Source organism: Cicer arietinum, chromosome 4 (assembly GCF_000331145.2).
Source record: "Cicer arietinum cultivar CDC Frontier isolate Library 1 chromosome 4, Cicar.CDCFrontier_v2.0, whole genome shotgun sequence".
In the NCBI taxonomy this organism is placed as follows: domain Eukaryota; kingdom Viridiplantae; phylum Streptophyta; class Magnoliopsida; order Fabales; family Fabaceae; genus Cicer; species Cicer arietinum.
Window position 1 is genome coordinate 7,617,088 of NC_021163.2, and position 15,395 is coordinate 7,632,482.

At 27.3% G+C, this 15,395-nt stretch overlaps 1 protein-coding gene across 1 annotated transcript; it reads right to left on the reverse strand.

The window, feature by feature from the left end:
* Window positions 1-189: 189 nt before the first annotated feature.
* Window positions 190-3,965, reverse strand: LOC101492419 (UDP-glucuronic acid decarboxylase 2). Its single transcript, XM_073367525.1, has 7 exons — window positions 3,356-3,965; window positions 3,105-3,251; window positions 2,320-2,399; window positions 2,127-2,210; window positions 1,951-2,025; window positions 1,206-1,298; window positions 190-752 (listed from the first exon to the last, which is right to left on the reverse strand). The coding sequence occupies exons 1-7, from the start codon at window positions 3,963-3,965 to the stop codon at window positions 540-542; spliced, it is 1,302 nt and encodes a 433-aa protein (XP_073223626.1). The 3' UTR covers window positions 190-539.
* Window positions 3,966-15,395: the final 11,430 nt, after the last annotated feature.

The window sequence follows — 15,395 nt, forward strand, 5'->3', positions numbered from 1 at the left end:
AAATATGATATCATCGTTATAATTAATCTCATTGATTAGTTTAATCATAAAAAGAGAACTTAATCCAAATAAATTAAGAATAATTTTAACTCTGAATGTTCAGGAATGTAGAGGTAGCAAACCGTACAAAATCAGATATCAAATTGCAAAAAGAAGGTTGTGATTTTGTGAAGTAGAAGCCAAATAAAATAAAATAAAGTAAAATGTAGAAATAACTATAACTGTAGTCACTTGTACATACCAATTACATCCAAAAAAAAAATACTAGTATAGAAATAGAATATATAAGATGGCAGGAAACTGATAAAATGAAATCATGGCTGGCTATTAATCAATCTTGAAAGAAGGTACATAACCCTTCCTCATAAGAAGATTGACTGAAAAGAAACAACAAAAAGGACACTTAAGAATATCTCATATGCTACTGTGACTAATGGGAAAAACCCTAAACTGTTGTTATCCTCGCGTACTACATATTTTCCCTTTCTCACTCTTAAGGTACACATAACAACAATAACATTTAACCCCATCAAGAATTATTAGGCCACAGTTCCACCTTCCTTATGGTCACCAAAAATGCGTTGCCGGAAGTCAGAAACCATTAGTGGGAGGCCCTTGTGCAGGTCTACCTTGGGTTCCCAGCCAAGCTGCTCCTTAGCCTTAGTTATATCAGGCTTTCTCTTGTGTGGGTCATCCTCTGTGTTGGGCCTGTACTCTATTTTGGCATCTGGGTCGATTGTTTCTTGGACCACCTACACCAAACGTACATATATTTATACATTTCAATAATGAGGTTTATCAGATGTGAGACTGAAGTTACAGAGTCCACCGACAAAAAAAATAAACAACTCTATCCAAATCTAACTTCATTCTCATCCATTATTATAAAATGAAAAATAAAAAAATATAACTGTAGGTAAATAATAAGGCAAAAGAATTGGATCAACTAAGCGCGTGTTTGAAACCGGTGAGTTAGACAAAATCATGATAACAAGTCAAAGCTTCAATCTCGCCATCAATCCAAATATGAATAAAGCTCCAATTAACTTAAGATAACAGAGAATAAAAACGAAAAACTAGTTTTTCCATGCTAAATATGAATAAAGCTCCAATTAACTTAGTTGGATGAACATGGCTATTGGATTTATTAGTGCAATTAAAATGATTATAAGCGATTTTGTTTTCCATTCTAATAAAATCTTTACCTTGGCAAGTTCAAGCATGGTGAATTCACCAGGATTTCCAAGGTTGAAAGGTCCCACATGTTCCCCTTCCATAAGACGCATTAGACCCTCCACCTAAGCCAACAAAAAAACCACATTAATGAGCAAACAGCAGCATCATGAGAAAGACTCCAAAGGCATATCAGCAATCAAAATCAAAATACCTCTGATTTAGACCATAATAAAATCAATATTCACGATGATATTTAATAATTCACAGGACACGTGTTATTTATCAACATCAATATCGTGCTTCCATCTTGTACACGAGGCTCAGACTGCCACTTTGATTTATTCTTACCACATATTTCAGTTGTCGTCAGAGATGAGTTTTTACAGCTTTTTAATTAATTCTACAAACTACCATTATAATTTACAGCTGGCCCACACGGGCCTTTAAACAAGCTTCCAGTCACGTGCAAATGCTTCTTCAGACAAATGTGCCAATGAGCAATGGACACATTTAGATACTAGCACAACTTAATTAGTTATTACTTACCTCAGAAAGAAAAGACCATTAGCAGAAAACTAGGAATTGTTTCACTTAAAATGTGCGGTATGCACATGCTGAGAAGTTGTTTTAAAGCTTCAATATTACAAACAAAGCTACTACTAGTACTCGAAATTTCAATATTGAGAAAAAGTACCGTACCATATGGGAAACTTAGAAGTTACTACAGATTAAAGGGAAAAAAAAACATTTACTATATAAAATAAAAGTGCTTACCAAGTCAGAGACATACTGGAAACTCCTTGTCTGCTTCCCATCCCCATAAACTGTCAAAGGCTCCTTCCTCAATGCCTGCATGAAAGCCACCGAATAGAAACAACAATTATTACAAATAAATAAATATATAAATATTATATTATTAAACAAATTAATGAAAAGAAATGACCAACAACCTGAGCAACGAAGTTACTAACGACACGGCCATCATCTAAGCACATTCGGGGACCGTAGGTGTTAAAGATTCTAGCAATTCTAACCTGCAAAATATACATATTTCATAATGTTAAATCGATAAGCCCAACTCAACTCAACTCAGCAATTGAATCGAATCGAATGAATCATGAAATAATAGGAGAGTGAAATGACCTCCACACCGGCCCCGCGGTGGTAATCCATAGTCAATGTCTCAGCTGTACGCTTTCCCTCATCGTAGCAACTTCGCACACCTGTCTCACATCACAAAACTATATATTATTAATATTATAATAACACTAAATACATAGATACAAACAAGGACAAACACTTTTGACTTTTCTTCCTTCTTTCCCAATTTTAACCTCTTATCAGTACAATACATTGAATTAAGCGCTAAACATTGCAGTGGCAAGTCACGATCTTTTGGACCAAACTGACCCTCCCTCCCCTAGATCCTTATTTAATCACAAACCCCATTTTTACCACACAATCATGGATGGTGTTGCCACCACCGACCATTCATATCTCACCCTACTTTCACCTTTTTATTTTACGGCGCGCACAAACGTGATTTTAACGTTTGTTAAGTTAAATTGCGAGTAATGCAACGTGCACCATCAAGACCGTTCAATTAGTGGACCCGCAAATCACGGTAAACTCGTCGACACCCTGAAATTCATAGAACGCGGTCCTCTTTTCACGTTACACGTGTCTTATATGGGTTTAACAAACAAAAAAATCCTACAATAAAAAACTAGTTTTGCCGTTTGAAAAAGAAAACACACAGACAATGCAGGATTCCGAATTGAATGCTGTTTGTGCTGTGCCCAGAAACATACTTCCAATTCAAATCCACATCCAAACAAATCCAGCTATTTTCAATTAAAAAAATGACCGGAAAAAAGTAGTAAATGCAGAATAATAAGAGAATCAAAAGAAGATGTTTTGTTACTAACCAATGGGATTAACGTTTCCCCAGTAAGTCTCCTTCTGAGGATGCTGTAGAGGATCACCATAAACTTCACTAGTACTTGTTAGCAAGAACCTAGCTCCAACTCTCTTAGCCAAACCAAGCATGTTCAATGTTCCCACCACATTAGTCTTGTAAACATTTCAATTAAGGGGTAACAACATTGAATTTGAATTTTCAAATGCAGAAACAAAAGATTAATATTAATAATTATAATGAAAAAAATAAAAAAGGATATAATAGTCTTAACAGGGTTGAACTTATAATGAACAGGAGAAGCAGGACAAGCTAAATGATAGATCTGATCAACTTCAAGCAAAAGTGGCTCAACGACGTCGTGTCGTATAAGCTCAAATCGAGGGTTACCGAAATGATGCATAACATTCTCTTTTCTACCAGTGAAGAAATTATCAACAACAATCACACTATCACCTCTCGCAATCAACCGATCCACAAGATGGGACCCAACGAAACCGGCTCCACCGGTCACCACGATCCGAAGCCCCTTTCTCTTAATCCCCAGCGGTATCTTCCCGAACGAATGCACCACCGCGGCGCGTTGCTGGTACGGCGTATTCTTCGATTCATGCTCGAAGTACGAGATCGGATGCGCGTCGTAATGAACGGTGGAGAAGGCAGAAGAGGAAGAGTTTGAAGATGAATTAGGTACGAGTGTGAAGAATAGCGTTGCTATGACGATTCCGATTAATACGAAAACGATTCGCTGTTCAAGAAGCATGTAACGAATCGGACGAATTACCGAGAGCCATGGTTTGTTTGGCTTAGGTGAGTATTCGTCGTTCACTTGTTGAGTTTCGTGTCCTCTGAAAATCAATTCTGAACTCATTTTGTTTAGATTTTGCTTCTTCCTATCTGAGCCAGAAAGAAGACTGAGAGAGTTTGTTTTATTTTGTGAGGTTAAGAGAACAACAGAAAATTGAAATGAATGGAGAAATGGAGTGAGTTCCGAGTTGGGAAATCGCCGGAACTCAGTCGCCGACACGGTGGCGATGAGATGCGGTGGTGTTTTAAGTGAGGATGCGATTATGAGTTTTTGGTATTTAAAGTGAGAGACTGAAAAGAGCGTGTACCAAAACTTAAGGGGAAAGGTGGTTTGTGTGGAATGACGTTATTGCCCTCGAATTACTTTCAAACATGAATGGTTGTCATTGGGTGCAAGGTCAATGTGGTGGGTGAGATCGAGATTTGAGATTTGCCAATTTTTTTAGAAAGTGAGTAATTAATTTTGGTCAGAGAATAAATGCAAATTTTTTAATTTTATATTTTATATATAAAAAAATAAATGTTAACAAACATTTTTTGGGTACAATTTTGAGAAATTAAAAATAGAAAATTAATTAAAAATATATTAATATTCATATTTTCAACTCTTTAAAAATTAAATATAAATTTTATTTCTTTAACAAGTGTCTTAACTAAGAAAAAATTATAACTTTTAAATATATTTATTATTTAAATTATTTGTATATTCTTATTTAAAATGTTTATATTTTTATTATTATAATTGGTATTTAATATTTTACAACTTTCAATAAAATATATATAAAAATAACCAAAAAATTTAAAATAATTAATAAGCAGATTGATTTTGATATTTTTATTATTGTTTTTTACAAATGAATCAAAAGATAGTAATATGCATAGAATAGGAAAATGAAGGTATTACATATAAAGATGATTTTAATAGGAGATGGTCAGTGTTGAATATTTTAAGATTTCTACTTTTAAGAGATACCTACCTAGCTTTGACTACCTATTTCAATTTGTCTTTTAAAAAACAGGATGCATTTCTTCAGGCAATAAAACAATGATACTGCTCTTGATGTGCAATAAATCAATTCAATTCAAAATTTCAATTGCAATTGGTCAAAAGTTTCGAATAGATTTTAAAAATCTAAAATACAATAAAATTTTAAAATATAAGAATATATGATACAATAAGATTAAATTAAATTGAATAAACTAAGCACAATAAATATAAATTTACATAACTAAAATAATTATATAAAGTTATTAATTACGTGAAGACAATATATAGTAATAAACAAGCGTATTATGTGATAATCATGATATACATTTATTTATATTAAGAATAGTGCAATAATAATTTTAAAGAGTATGAAAAAAACTATAATATTAGTAAGATTATATATGCATTGTATTTTAAGTTTAAATTTAAGATAAAATAATCAATTAGTATAAGATTAGAATTCATATACTATCTCTTTCAATAAAATTACATTTAATAGCTTATCATCGAGAGCAACTAGAAAATTCAAGAGATTATCTCTTAGTTGATGGAATATTCATTTGCATGTTGGTTTAATTAAATGTATGCTAAATGACTCTTATTAGGGTATTTTAAACATGTACGTAGGTTGATTAATAATATTTTCTATGTAACAAAATATTAGAAAAAATATATACGTATGTAGATTATGTTTGATATATATATATATATATATATATATATATATAATTTGTATTTTAATTTTGAAAATTTATGTATTTTTTTAAGATAAAAGTCTTCGACATAGATAAAAATTGAAAAGTAAATACATTTTATTTTATTGAATTATTTAAAACTCTTTGAAAATTATAAAACTTATATAAATTAAAGCTATAACTTTTTCTAACTTGTCGACTATATATAAATTGTGTGAAATTCAAAGAAAAAAATATATATGACTTTACGAATTTCAATTATAATATTTTAGTTAATATCTATCGCTCCACCAATATTTTGTACCAAATCTGCCACTTAGTGTATCCTATGTCCATCTTTTTTTATTTGATGTCATATTTCTCAATCGTTTTATTTATTTATTTATTTTTATTTAAATAAGTCATTTTTGTACTTTTCTTGTGTTCTTTTATGTGGTTTTATCGTCTTTGTGCAACAGAGTATTTATTTGTCATTTTTGTGCGACGTTTTGTCTTTTTATGTTTGTTGTAGTATTTTTTTATTCAAATTGACATATCGATTAAATGCAAATTCAATTAATGATTTTTGCATCATCAATTGTTGCAACTCTGGAATCACGGGTATTCCAAATACAACAGTTTTATTACTTTTATGGACTTTGTCACATTTGTAGACATTTTATCACTATATTGTGAGTTTGTTCGCAAATTTATCTTTTTTATTTTAGTGACTTTGAATTATATATTTTTATTTAATTTAATTTGTATCCATTTAAATAAATAAATATAGTTTTTTAGTTAAAATATAAACTTTTTGGTCAAAACTTCTCTATGATTGAAATTTTCTTTAAATAGATATTTTAGTCAAAATCTATTGTTCAAATTTTACACATAGGTCTCGTAACTAATTATACAATTTAAAAGTTAGAATTTTCAAATTTTTATTTATCTGTTGAAGATTTTCATCAATGATATCTTTTATATGTTGTTTGTACCAAAATATATTGTAACATAATATAAAAAATATTTTGAATTGTTCTTTGTAATTTAAACAAAATATGAGAAGGTTTCTCTCAATTTTATACAATGAAATATGTGCATTTTAGTCTTTTACTATTAATTTAGACTATTGAATTTTAATAAAATATTGAATAATAAATTATACGTTTGATTTCAATATAGACTAAATATATATTATCATAAAACTGAATATTTTACAGAAAATAATGCAAAAAATACTATAAATTAATATTTTGATAGATTTACGCAATAAAACATATTAAATTTACAAGTTTTGAATATAAATTGTATTTTTATTTATATATAAATATACTTTAATGAAATTTTTTATCTCATTTTGATATATATTTTTCTTAGTTAATTTTATCATAAAAAATATTTACAATAATAATGATATCATCCGCACCATTTATTTGTAAACGCAAATATTTATAATTATTTTTTAGACATTTGCGTGTTTACTTAAATTTGACGTAACTTTTTTACTTTTAATTTTATCATTCTTTTAATCTATTTTGTTTAAAGTTTTACTCTTTAATATCAATTAAATGATATAAGATTTTCTACCTTTGATTAGTTTTATCGATAAAAGTCGACATACAAAATGTCCATCTTCACACTAAATAATTAGACCTTTAATATATAGATATATAGCTAGCAAGGTTTGGCATAACATCTTTTCTTCCAATTTTACTATTATAATTTATTTAAATTTATAATTCTTTATTAATTAAATAACTATTTTTTAAACTATCGTTGAGATAATTCGATTTCTTGTTAAAATCACTTTCAAAGATGTCAATACCTCGTTCTATCTTGGGGTAAATCTATTTGTCCAAACTTCGTTGTATCTTTACATAGTACAGTGCTCTAAGAGCATCTCCAACGGTAGTTAAATGAGTTCATTCGTCAGTTTATAGTAACATAAAATTCAATTTTTAACAAGTTTAACGTTGGAGTTGTGTCAAGAAGGAACAATACTTTCATAGTTTAATAATAATAAAATTATAACCGTAATTTTTTTTTAATTAATTTATGACTTTTAATGACCCTATTGAATGAATCCATACAAATGAATGAGTTGTTTCCAGATAATGTGACACGGTAGACCTCATTTTATGAACCCATATTATATTTACCATTGAAGATGGTCTTAAAAGGTTATCGCTAACAAAATTTCAATTAGTGATAATTTCTGTAGGCGTGGGTTTGTTATGACTTTGGTTTGTAGAATGTGAAATGAGACTTTTGAACTCTTCTCTCATATTTTTTTCAGTTGTGTTTTTTATTCCAAAATTTGGGATTGACTAGCTTATACTTTACAATGCAATTTGGACACATTTGTATTCACTTTATCCTTTATGTTTGTTCAAATGAAATAACTTCTTTTTTCTTCAAAGAGGCATGAGATCCAATGTAACTGCGGATAAATTAGTGAATTATGGAACGACATATTATACTTTGTTTTGGTTGATTATTTATTTCAATTCCTTATGGAAAATTTCTTTTGTAATAAATTCAGTCCTCCTGGTTATTGTTTTAGTTTTTGTGTTACACATTTTTTTTTACTGTGTTTTTATCGCATTGAATTTTTCAGATAAAATCTTTAATTAGACTATTATTTATCATTTTGATCAATTGTATTATTTGATTTTGACATAATCCCCCAAAATCTTTCATTTTATTTCTTTTTGATGATAGTTTTTGAGTTGTTGTAGATTATTGAATTGATAGAGATTGGGATGTCAAGTTGTAATGACTTTATTGTTTGTGATGTCACTATACCTCATAAAACTTTTATAAAAAAAATTTCATTGAAAATATAAGAAAGTTATATTTAACGAGAGAGATAATTTAAAAATATTATCATTAAATATTAGAGAAATTATTGATTTTTTTACATATTTCATTTTAAAAAAATAATAGAATTAATTTATAAGATTTAGTTCAACCAACAAAATATCGTTATTTTAAATTTGATACTAGACAAAAAAAAAAAACTGTATTTTCTTTACTATTTTATCTAAATAAATAATGAATTAATTTTAGTTATATTTTAATTGGAGGGAATATGTAATTATGATTTAATTTGTCATATCATTTATTGTATTTCAAAATACAACATACTATATTTAATGATGTTTCAACGTATAATTGATGTAAAATAACGTCACATTTATTCACAAAAAAATAACTTCACATTCACCATGAATAAGAAATTAAACTCGTGCAATTTATTGTGGGTGTCGTGTTTCATAATCATTGTCGTTAGTGTTGCTTGTCATCATTTAAAATATGATTTGTAATACTGTTTTAGGTGAAGGTACTGCCTTAGAGTTGTATTTGTATATTATTCTTTCGTTTTGGTCATGTTTCATGATTTCTGATTAGTTTTTCAATTCGGAAGAAGTATTGTGTGATTCATATCGAAAGTTAAATAAATTTGTAGTTCTTATAAATTTTTAAAATTTTGTTTTTAATTTTTGTAAATTAAAATATAATTTTTAATTCTTATAAAATTATCATGCATGCGAATTCAATTTTTGTTGCTAAGTTAATATATATTTTTTAATATATTTTTTTAAGTATATTGATAAAAATATAAAAAGTTTATCTACATAAAATGAGTTCAATATTTAATTTCTAAATTCATATTTTTGTTATCTTATCTTTAACTTTTTATATTTAAAAAATTTATATTTAATTCATTTTTAAATTAAAAAATTCTAAATTTTAATTGATTTTTTTAATAATGTTGTAAACATATTTATAAAAAAATCATTAATTGAAAGGTCAATTAAAAATGATTCATTTGAATAAATAATTTTCTAAGGGCTAAAGATTATATTTTTATTTTTCATAAATTAAAAATTAAAAATTAAAATTTTATAAAAACTAAAAATATATTTAAATATAATTTTAATTGGGCATACCAACTTTGAAACAAACCAGTAAGCTACGGGTATGGCACCTATTTCTCATGTTTCCCCCCAGAAAAGGTTAATCTAATTTCTTATCTGATTACTTGTAGGACATACCACAACAAAGTGAAAACTTATTTTGAGTGATCCATTGTTTATTTCATATCTAGACATGTTAATAAATGTCTTTCATATGTCTATGATATATTGAAATTTTAAAAAGTAATATTTTCTTCTTAATTTTTTTTAATAAGTCATGTAAAGACACTTGTTTGTTAGTATGACTCATAATAATAAATTTTTAAAAATAGATGGTACATAGAAGCACGTCTTTTATTTGTTTATGTAAACATTAATTTAACTAAATCTTCTCCATCTTGAATACTTTGATTTTCCATTCAATCACGACGTCATGTAGTTGATAAGAAGATATATTTGTTAAAATGGACAATAACTTAAGATGCAAAACACAAAATCGACTTTATGATTTGTCAAAGCTTTAGGAAACTAATTTAATTATAGCTTAACATTGAGAAAAGGGTTGGCGTAATACTTTCATATGCTTCTCAAGAAGGGAAAGGCGCAAACAATAAATTAAGTACAAAAAACCACGTTGATTATAAAACACCTAACATCCACACTCTTAGACCAAATATAGGTTTGTGGAAAGATAATGCCATTGTTGGTTGGCAATCATGTGCTTATATATAATTCCTCTTCAAATTATGTAATTATCACAAAGCATTTATCGAAGTGGTACAAATTACACTCCCTCGTTAAAACTTTTTTTTACTATATTTGTTGTCAAATGAAAATTATTGAACTTGACGCAAGCACAATTGACCATGACTCAGGTCAAAATGATTTTATAGACGGTAATATTTTGAGTCTAGAGACAATGATGGTTTAGTTTGTAAATATCTTGTAAACAAGTTAAAGAATCTCACTTCCATCTTAAAATAATTGGATTATTTGTAAATAAAAAAAATTATTTCAAAATAATTGATATTTTCAATTTTCAATATATTTTTTAATTATACTATTTAATTAATACAATTTATATTATTTTCAAAGTAATATTTTTTATTATGTATTTATGATATTGATTATACATCAATATCTAACAAATATATTCTTGATAATATAAATAAAATAATTAAATGCCTTAATTATTTTGAGACATGTAGAGTATAACAAAACAATAACATTTATTTTTATATTCAAACAGGCAGTCACGATGTTTTTTGAAAAGTAATAATATAAAAAAAATTATTTCATAACATGTATGTCTAAATTTAATTTATATACATTGTTCGTATAAAAAATTTTTTTATTGACAGCAAATCACAATCATTTAATATTTAAAAACCTTTGACTCGTATAATAACTATTTTAATATAATGGACATGAGTAGTTGTGATGTGCTGACATTTCTGTGTGCAAATTAAACTCGTTTACATTTATATAATATTATTGTATATATAGTCCATGAATGGATGAACGTTGTTATTATAGATTATAAATGTATCAAAATTACAAATACATCTCTAAGTATCTATTTTGTTAATAAGTTTATAAACTAAATTGGTGAACATTAACTACAATTAAAGACTAAATTAACTAATTAAAGATACATTCACACAAAAATGATTTGCAAAATATATATTTATAATTTATATGCATTAAAAGATGATTATTATTGTCAATAATAGTATAAACTATTTATATAGAATAGATATAAATACTATTTTAATCTCTATATTTTTATTAATTAAGGATTTTAATTCTAAAATTTCTAAATCTAGAAATGTTGCCCTCGATCGATTTTTAAAGACCCAGAATTTTCCCACCTCTCATTTTTTTAGAATAATTATGAACACGTGTCAATTTTGTTAAGGAGTTGGACAAATATTTGTTGATGTGGCAACATTTATTTAGAATATTTGTTTAAAAATATTAAAATTTGAAATATTATTTTAATTGGTCAAAATTATTTAAAATGAATGTGTTTCTAGGACATCAAAAAGTCTTAGGATGTTTAAAAATTGAAATTGAGTAATTTACAAACAACACCCCTACACCTTAATTCACCATTGCATGTCTTACTAAAGATATTTGTGACGGCTTACATGCAAGACCCAAAATGGACATTTTTTTGAAAATGTGATTTGAGATTAGAACATTGATTTTATATGTGAGAGTCGTTTCCTATGTTGTTCAACCATTGTTCACTTTTGACGATGGCGAGCTTCAGACATTCCATCTCTCCTAAAATGAAGATCACAAGTATTATCACATCTCCTCCACCATAGAAGTGGGACAACTCGATTGCTAGATGTAGTGGAGAAGCAATCCAAAACGACCAAGAAATGTCATTTATTGTCTAGATTCGATCTCCACATACGACACCAATGATCTGAGGCAAACCTAGACAACCAATAGAGTTGCTTGGACGCAACGAAGGACAATGATAGTTTCTTCGATGAAGATGTTGTACATACAAATATTTTAATGTTCAAATTAATATTTTAGTGTCGACGAGTGATTCACTTAGTGATTAGTGGATCACCCTTTCATCTTCGTCAAGAATGTCTAATTAGAGAAGACAAAATAATCATACATTGGTGGTGCAGTTTAGATTGCATGTATCAACATTTGTGAGTCTAGTGATGAATTAAATATAAAAATATCGTACTTAATTAGTATATCATGTCAATTTTTATATAAAAGTAAATAATTATATTTTATAATTATACTTACACGAAACTAGAGAGGGTACTAGAGAATCCAAACCAACCAATCATTATACATTATATTTACTATTTATTGAAATAATTAATTAGTTTTAATGTAGTTTTTAATTCTCTTATTTTATTTATTCATTATTTTAGTCCTTTGATTTTTAAATAAAAAAAATTAAAGTTTTGAGATTCTTCTCCCCACTAAATTTTTAGTTTAGTTATGATGATGCTTCAACTTTATTAATGAGGTAGAAAAAAGTTATTGATGTGGCATCACTTATTTGGATTATCTGAATATATTGTTTCATTTATGTTATAAAACTCAATCTATGGCATCTTAGAGAAATCGGAACCAAGAAAAAGGAATAAGGATGTTTGAAGAAGAATTTTAATGACATAAATAATAAGTTAAATGCACTTTGGATCCTTAATTTAATCTTTAAGATAATTTTAATTCTCTCTTTTTAAATTTAATATTTTAGTTTTCATGTTTTACAAATTTTAGGATTTGTTTCTCACGACATAGTTTGAGACTTAATTTTTTGACGTGTTATTTTTATTAATCATGTGGAATTATATCTATAGTGTGACATAGTTGATTTGGATTAAATATGGTGGACCTTAAAATGGGGACCAAAAATGTTGTTTCAACTTTTTTTTCTTTCAATTTTATTGATTAATTGTGAGCCTAAAAAAAATATCAAGCCCAATTGTGAGAAAAACAATGAAACTTGTAAGATATAGGGATTAAAATACATACTTAACAATAAGAGATTAGAAAGTGTATTTAAATTTAGATAATACAATATATACAAATGAGATTTATTAATGTACACCCATTCATTTTTTAAAAGGAGAACGTTAATAAGTTGTAACTAAAAAATGATTAAATACACTTAAAAGTGTATGCCGTTAAAATACTTATTCTTAAAAACAAGTGGATGTACATAAACAACTTCCATTGACATTTGTTAGAATAGACCTACTATTTTTTTAGTATTTTTTAGAAAGAGTATGTTAATTAATTATAACTAAAGCATTGTTAAATAATCCATCTGATATGAAATATATAAAAAAAAATTATGAATTAAAAAATTGATATATTTAATTTAAAAAATTAATATAGAAACATCAATTTATCAACTATTATTTTATTTTGAATAGAATATTCCTTCATAAAAATTAACAAGTGTATTATAGTATTTTCCTTTAATTAATGAATTTATTAATCGTTTAACAAATTGAATACAATTAATAAAATTCCTGGATTAACAAATTGAATACAATTAATAAAATTCCTTTAATTAATGACACTTATTGTAACAATATTTTCAAACCAGTAAGTCTTTTAATAATTTGATCTGCCATGATTAATTATATGCTCCGGCCTCTGAGGTGCAAAATAGTAATAATGTACCCCAAGCACGTTGTCTGGTAGTTGTTTGAATCGGAAGCAACCTTGATTTGTCAATTTACACGTGGCACTTAAAAAATGCTCCAACCTTCTCTGGGCCATAACTGCAACGAACCTCATACTACAAAATCATGTAAGATTTTACATGCATGTTATAATATAAGATAAATAGAAAACAATAATTAATTTATCAAATTATTTTTATTTTTATTAATTATTGATGAGCGTTACATTATTTTAATTAATGATGCACTCATTTATTTATTTATTTTATTAATATTAGCATAAATAATTGATGAGATAAAGTTGATCGAAAAACAGTTAAAACAATTTTGAAGTTTAACAATGACAAATAAATAAAAACATTTTTTTCTTTCTAAAAATACTTAAATTAAAAATGAACCAATAACAAATTATATTAAAAAAATTAATTGAGATTGAACTCAAGTGGTTAAAAAATTCAATAAAAGACGAAACATTTTGAAAAACACGAGTTTGAAGTCTAACTAATTAAAATAATCGTTGATAAAATTTTACTTATTCTCAGCAAACTCTTTATTATTGGAGCCGAGCTGGCTCACCTTAGAGTTGATGACAAAAAATGACTAAATCATCTAAAACATCCCTGAAATTGTGAGTGCCAAACAAAATGCTCCCACAATTTTATGAAATGATTAATGATCTCTCTAAAATTGAAGAAAGATGGTTACCAAATTTTTTATTTTGAAGAACGTCAATCAAATTGATCTTTCTAACAAATATCTATTTTAGTGAGACGTTTAAGTGACATGGTGAGACACCAAGCATACATGGAACAATTTGATATTTTATGTTAAGGGAGTTGGACGACGTAATTGAAATAGAAATTTAGTTGCAATGTTGGAAAAATCCAATAACTATATTATATCCTCTTCATCTTAATTATCTAAATTATCTTTCATGATTAATAAATTAGACTATCTGAACTATACAAAGTTAAATTAAAATTTTTTTTTTTGACGAAATGATAAATATCAGAAACTCACAGACACAACTGAGATGTTTCAGATTCAAAAGAATTGCTTATTTTATAAATTATGTGCCACTAAAATGATTACAAGCCCCCATATTAAAGAGCCCTTTGCACAAGATACTTCACAATGTTTGATGCCAAACTCTGAGCAGATCAAACGAAAATTTTAGAGTAGGCATAACCAAGGTTTTATTCAAAGTATTGCGTTGTAAAAATGAAATTATGACAACAATGTAATCATTTTTCTGCATATCTCTTTACTGGTTTTGGCCAGCAGCACCTACACTTTGCATGACAACATTAGATTGTTACTAATGGAGATTATTTACACTACGGTTAAACAGTTAACATGATTTTATTCTTAAACTCTCGTTATATTTTTAATACACCTTTAGAAAATGTCCAAATTGCATAATAGCCACTTGCCAATTAATATATATGATACAACCATTCATTACGACATCACTTGTTGCTTGATACAAAATTACTTAAATTATGTGTCGTGTTGTTAGTTTGATGGTAGTTGTGATGACATTGATATGCAAGGGTTTGAATTTGAACATGGAATTTATTAGGCTATTGATCAATTTTTTTGTCACCTAAATTGGAGAAAAGATTGATTCAAACAGAGAGCTTGGACAAAATTCCTTCACAAAATGGGCGAGAATAGTTTGCAATGTGTGCTACTATACTGCTACAAGAACATGGTATCTTCATTTCTCTT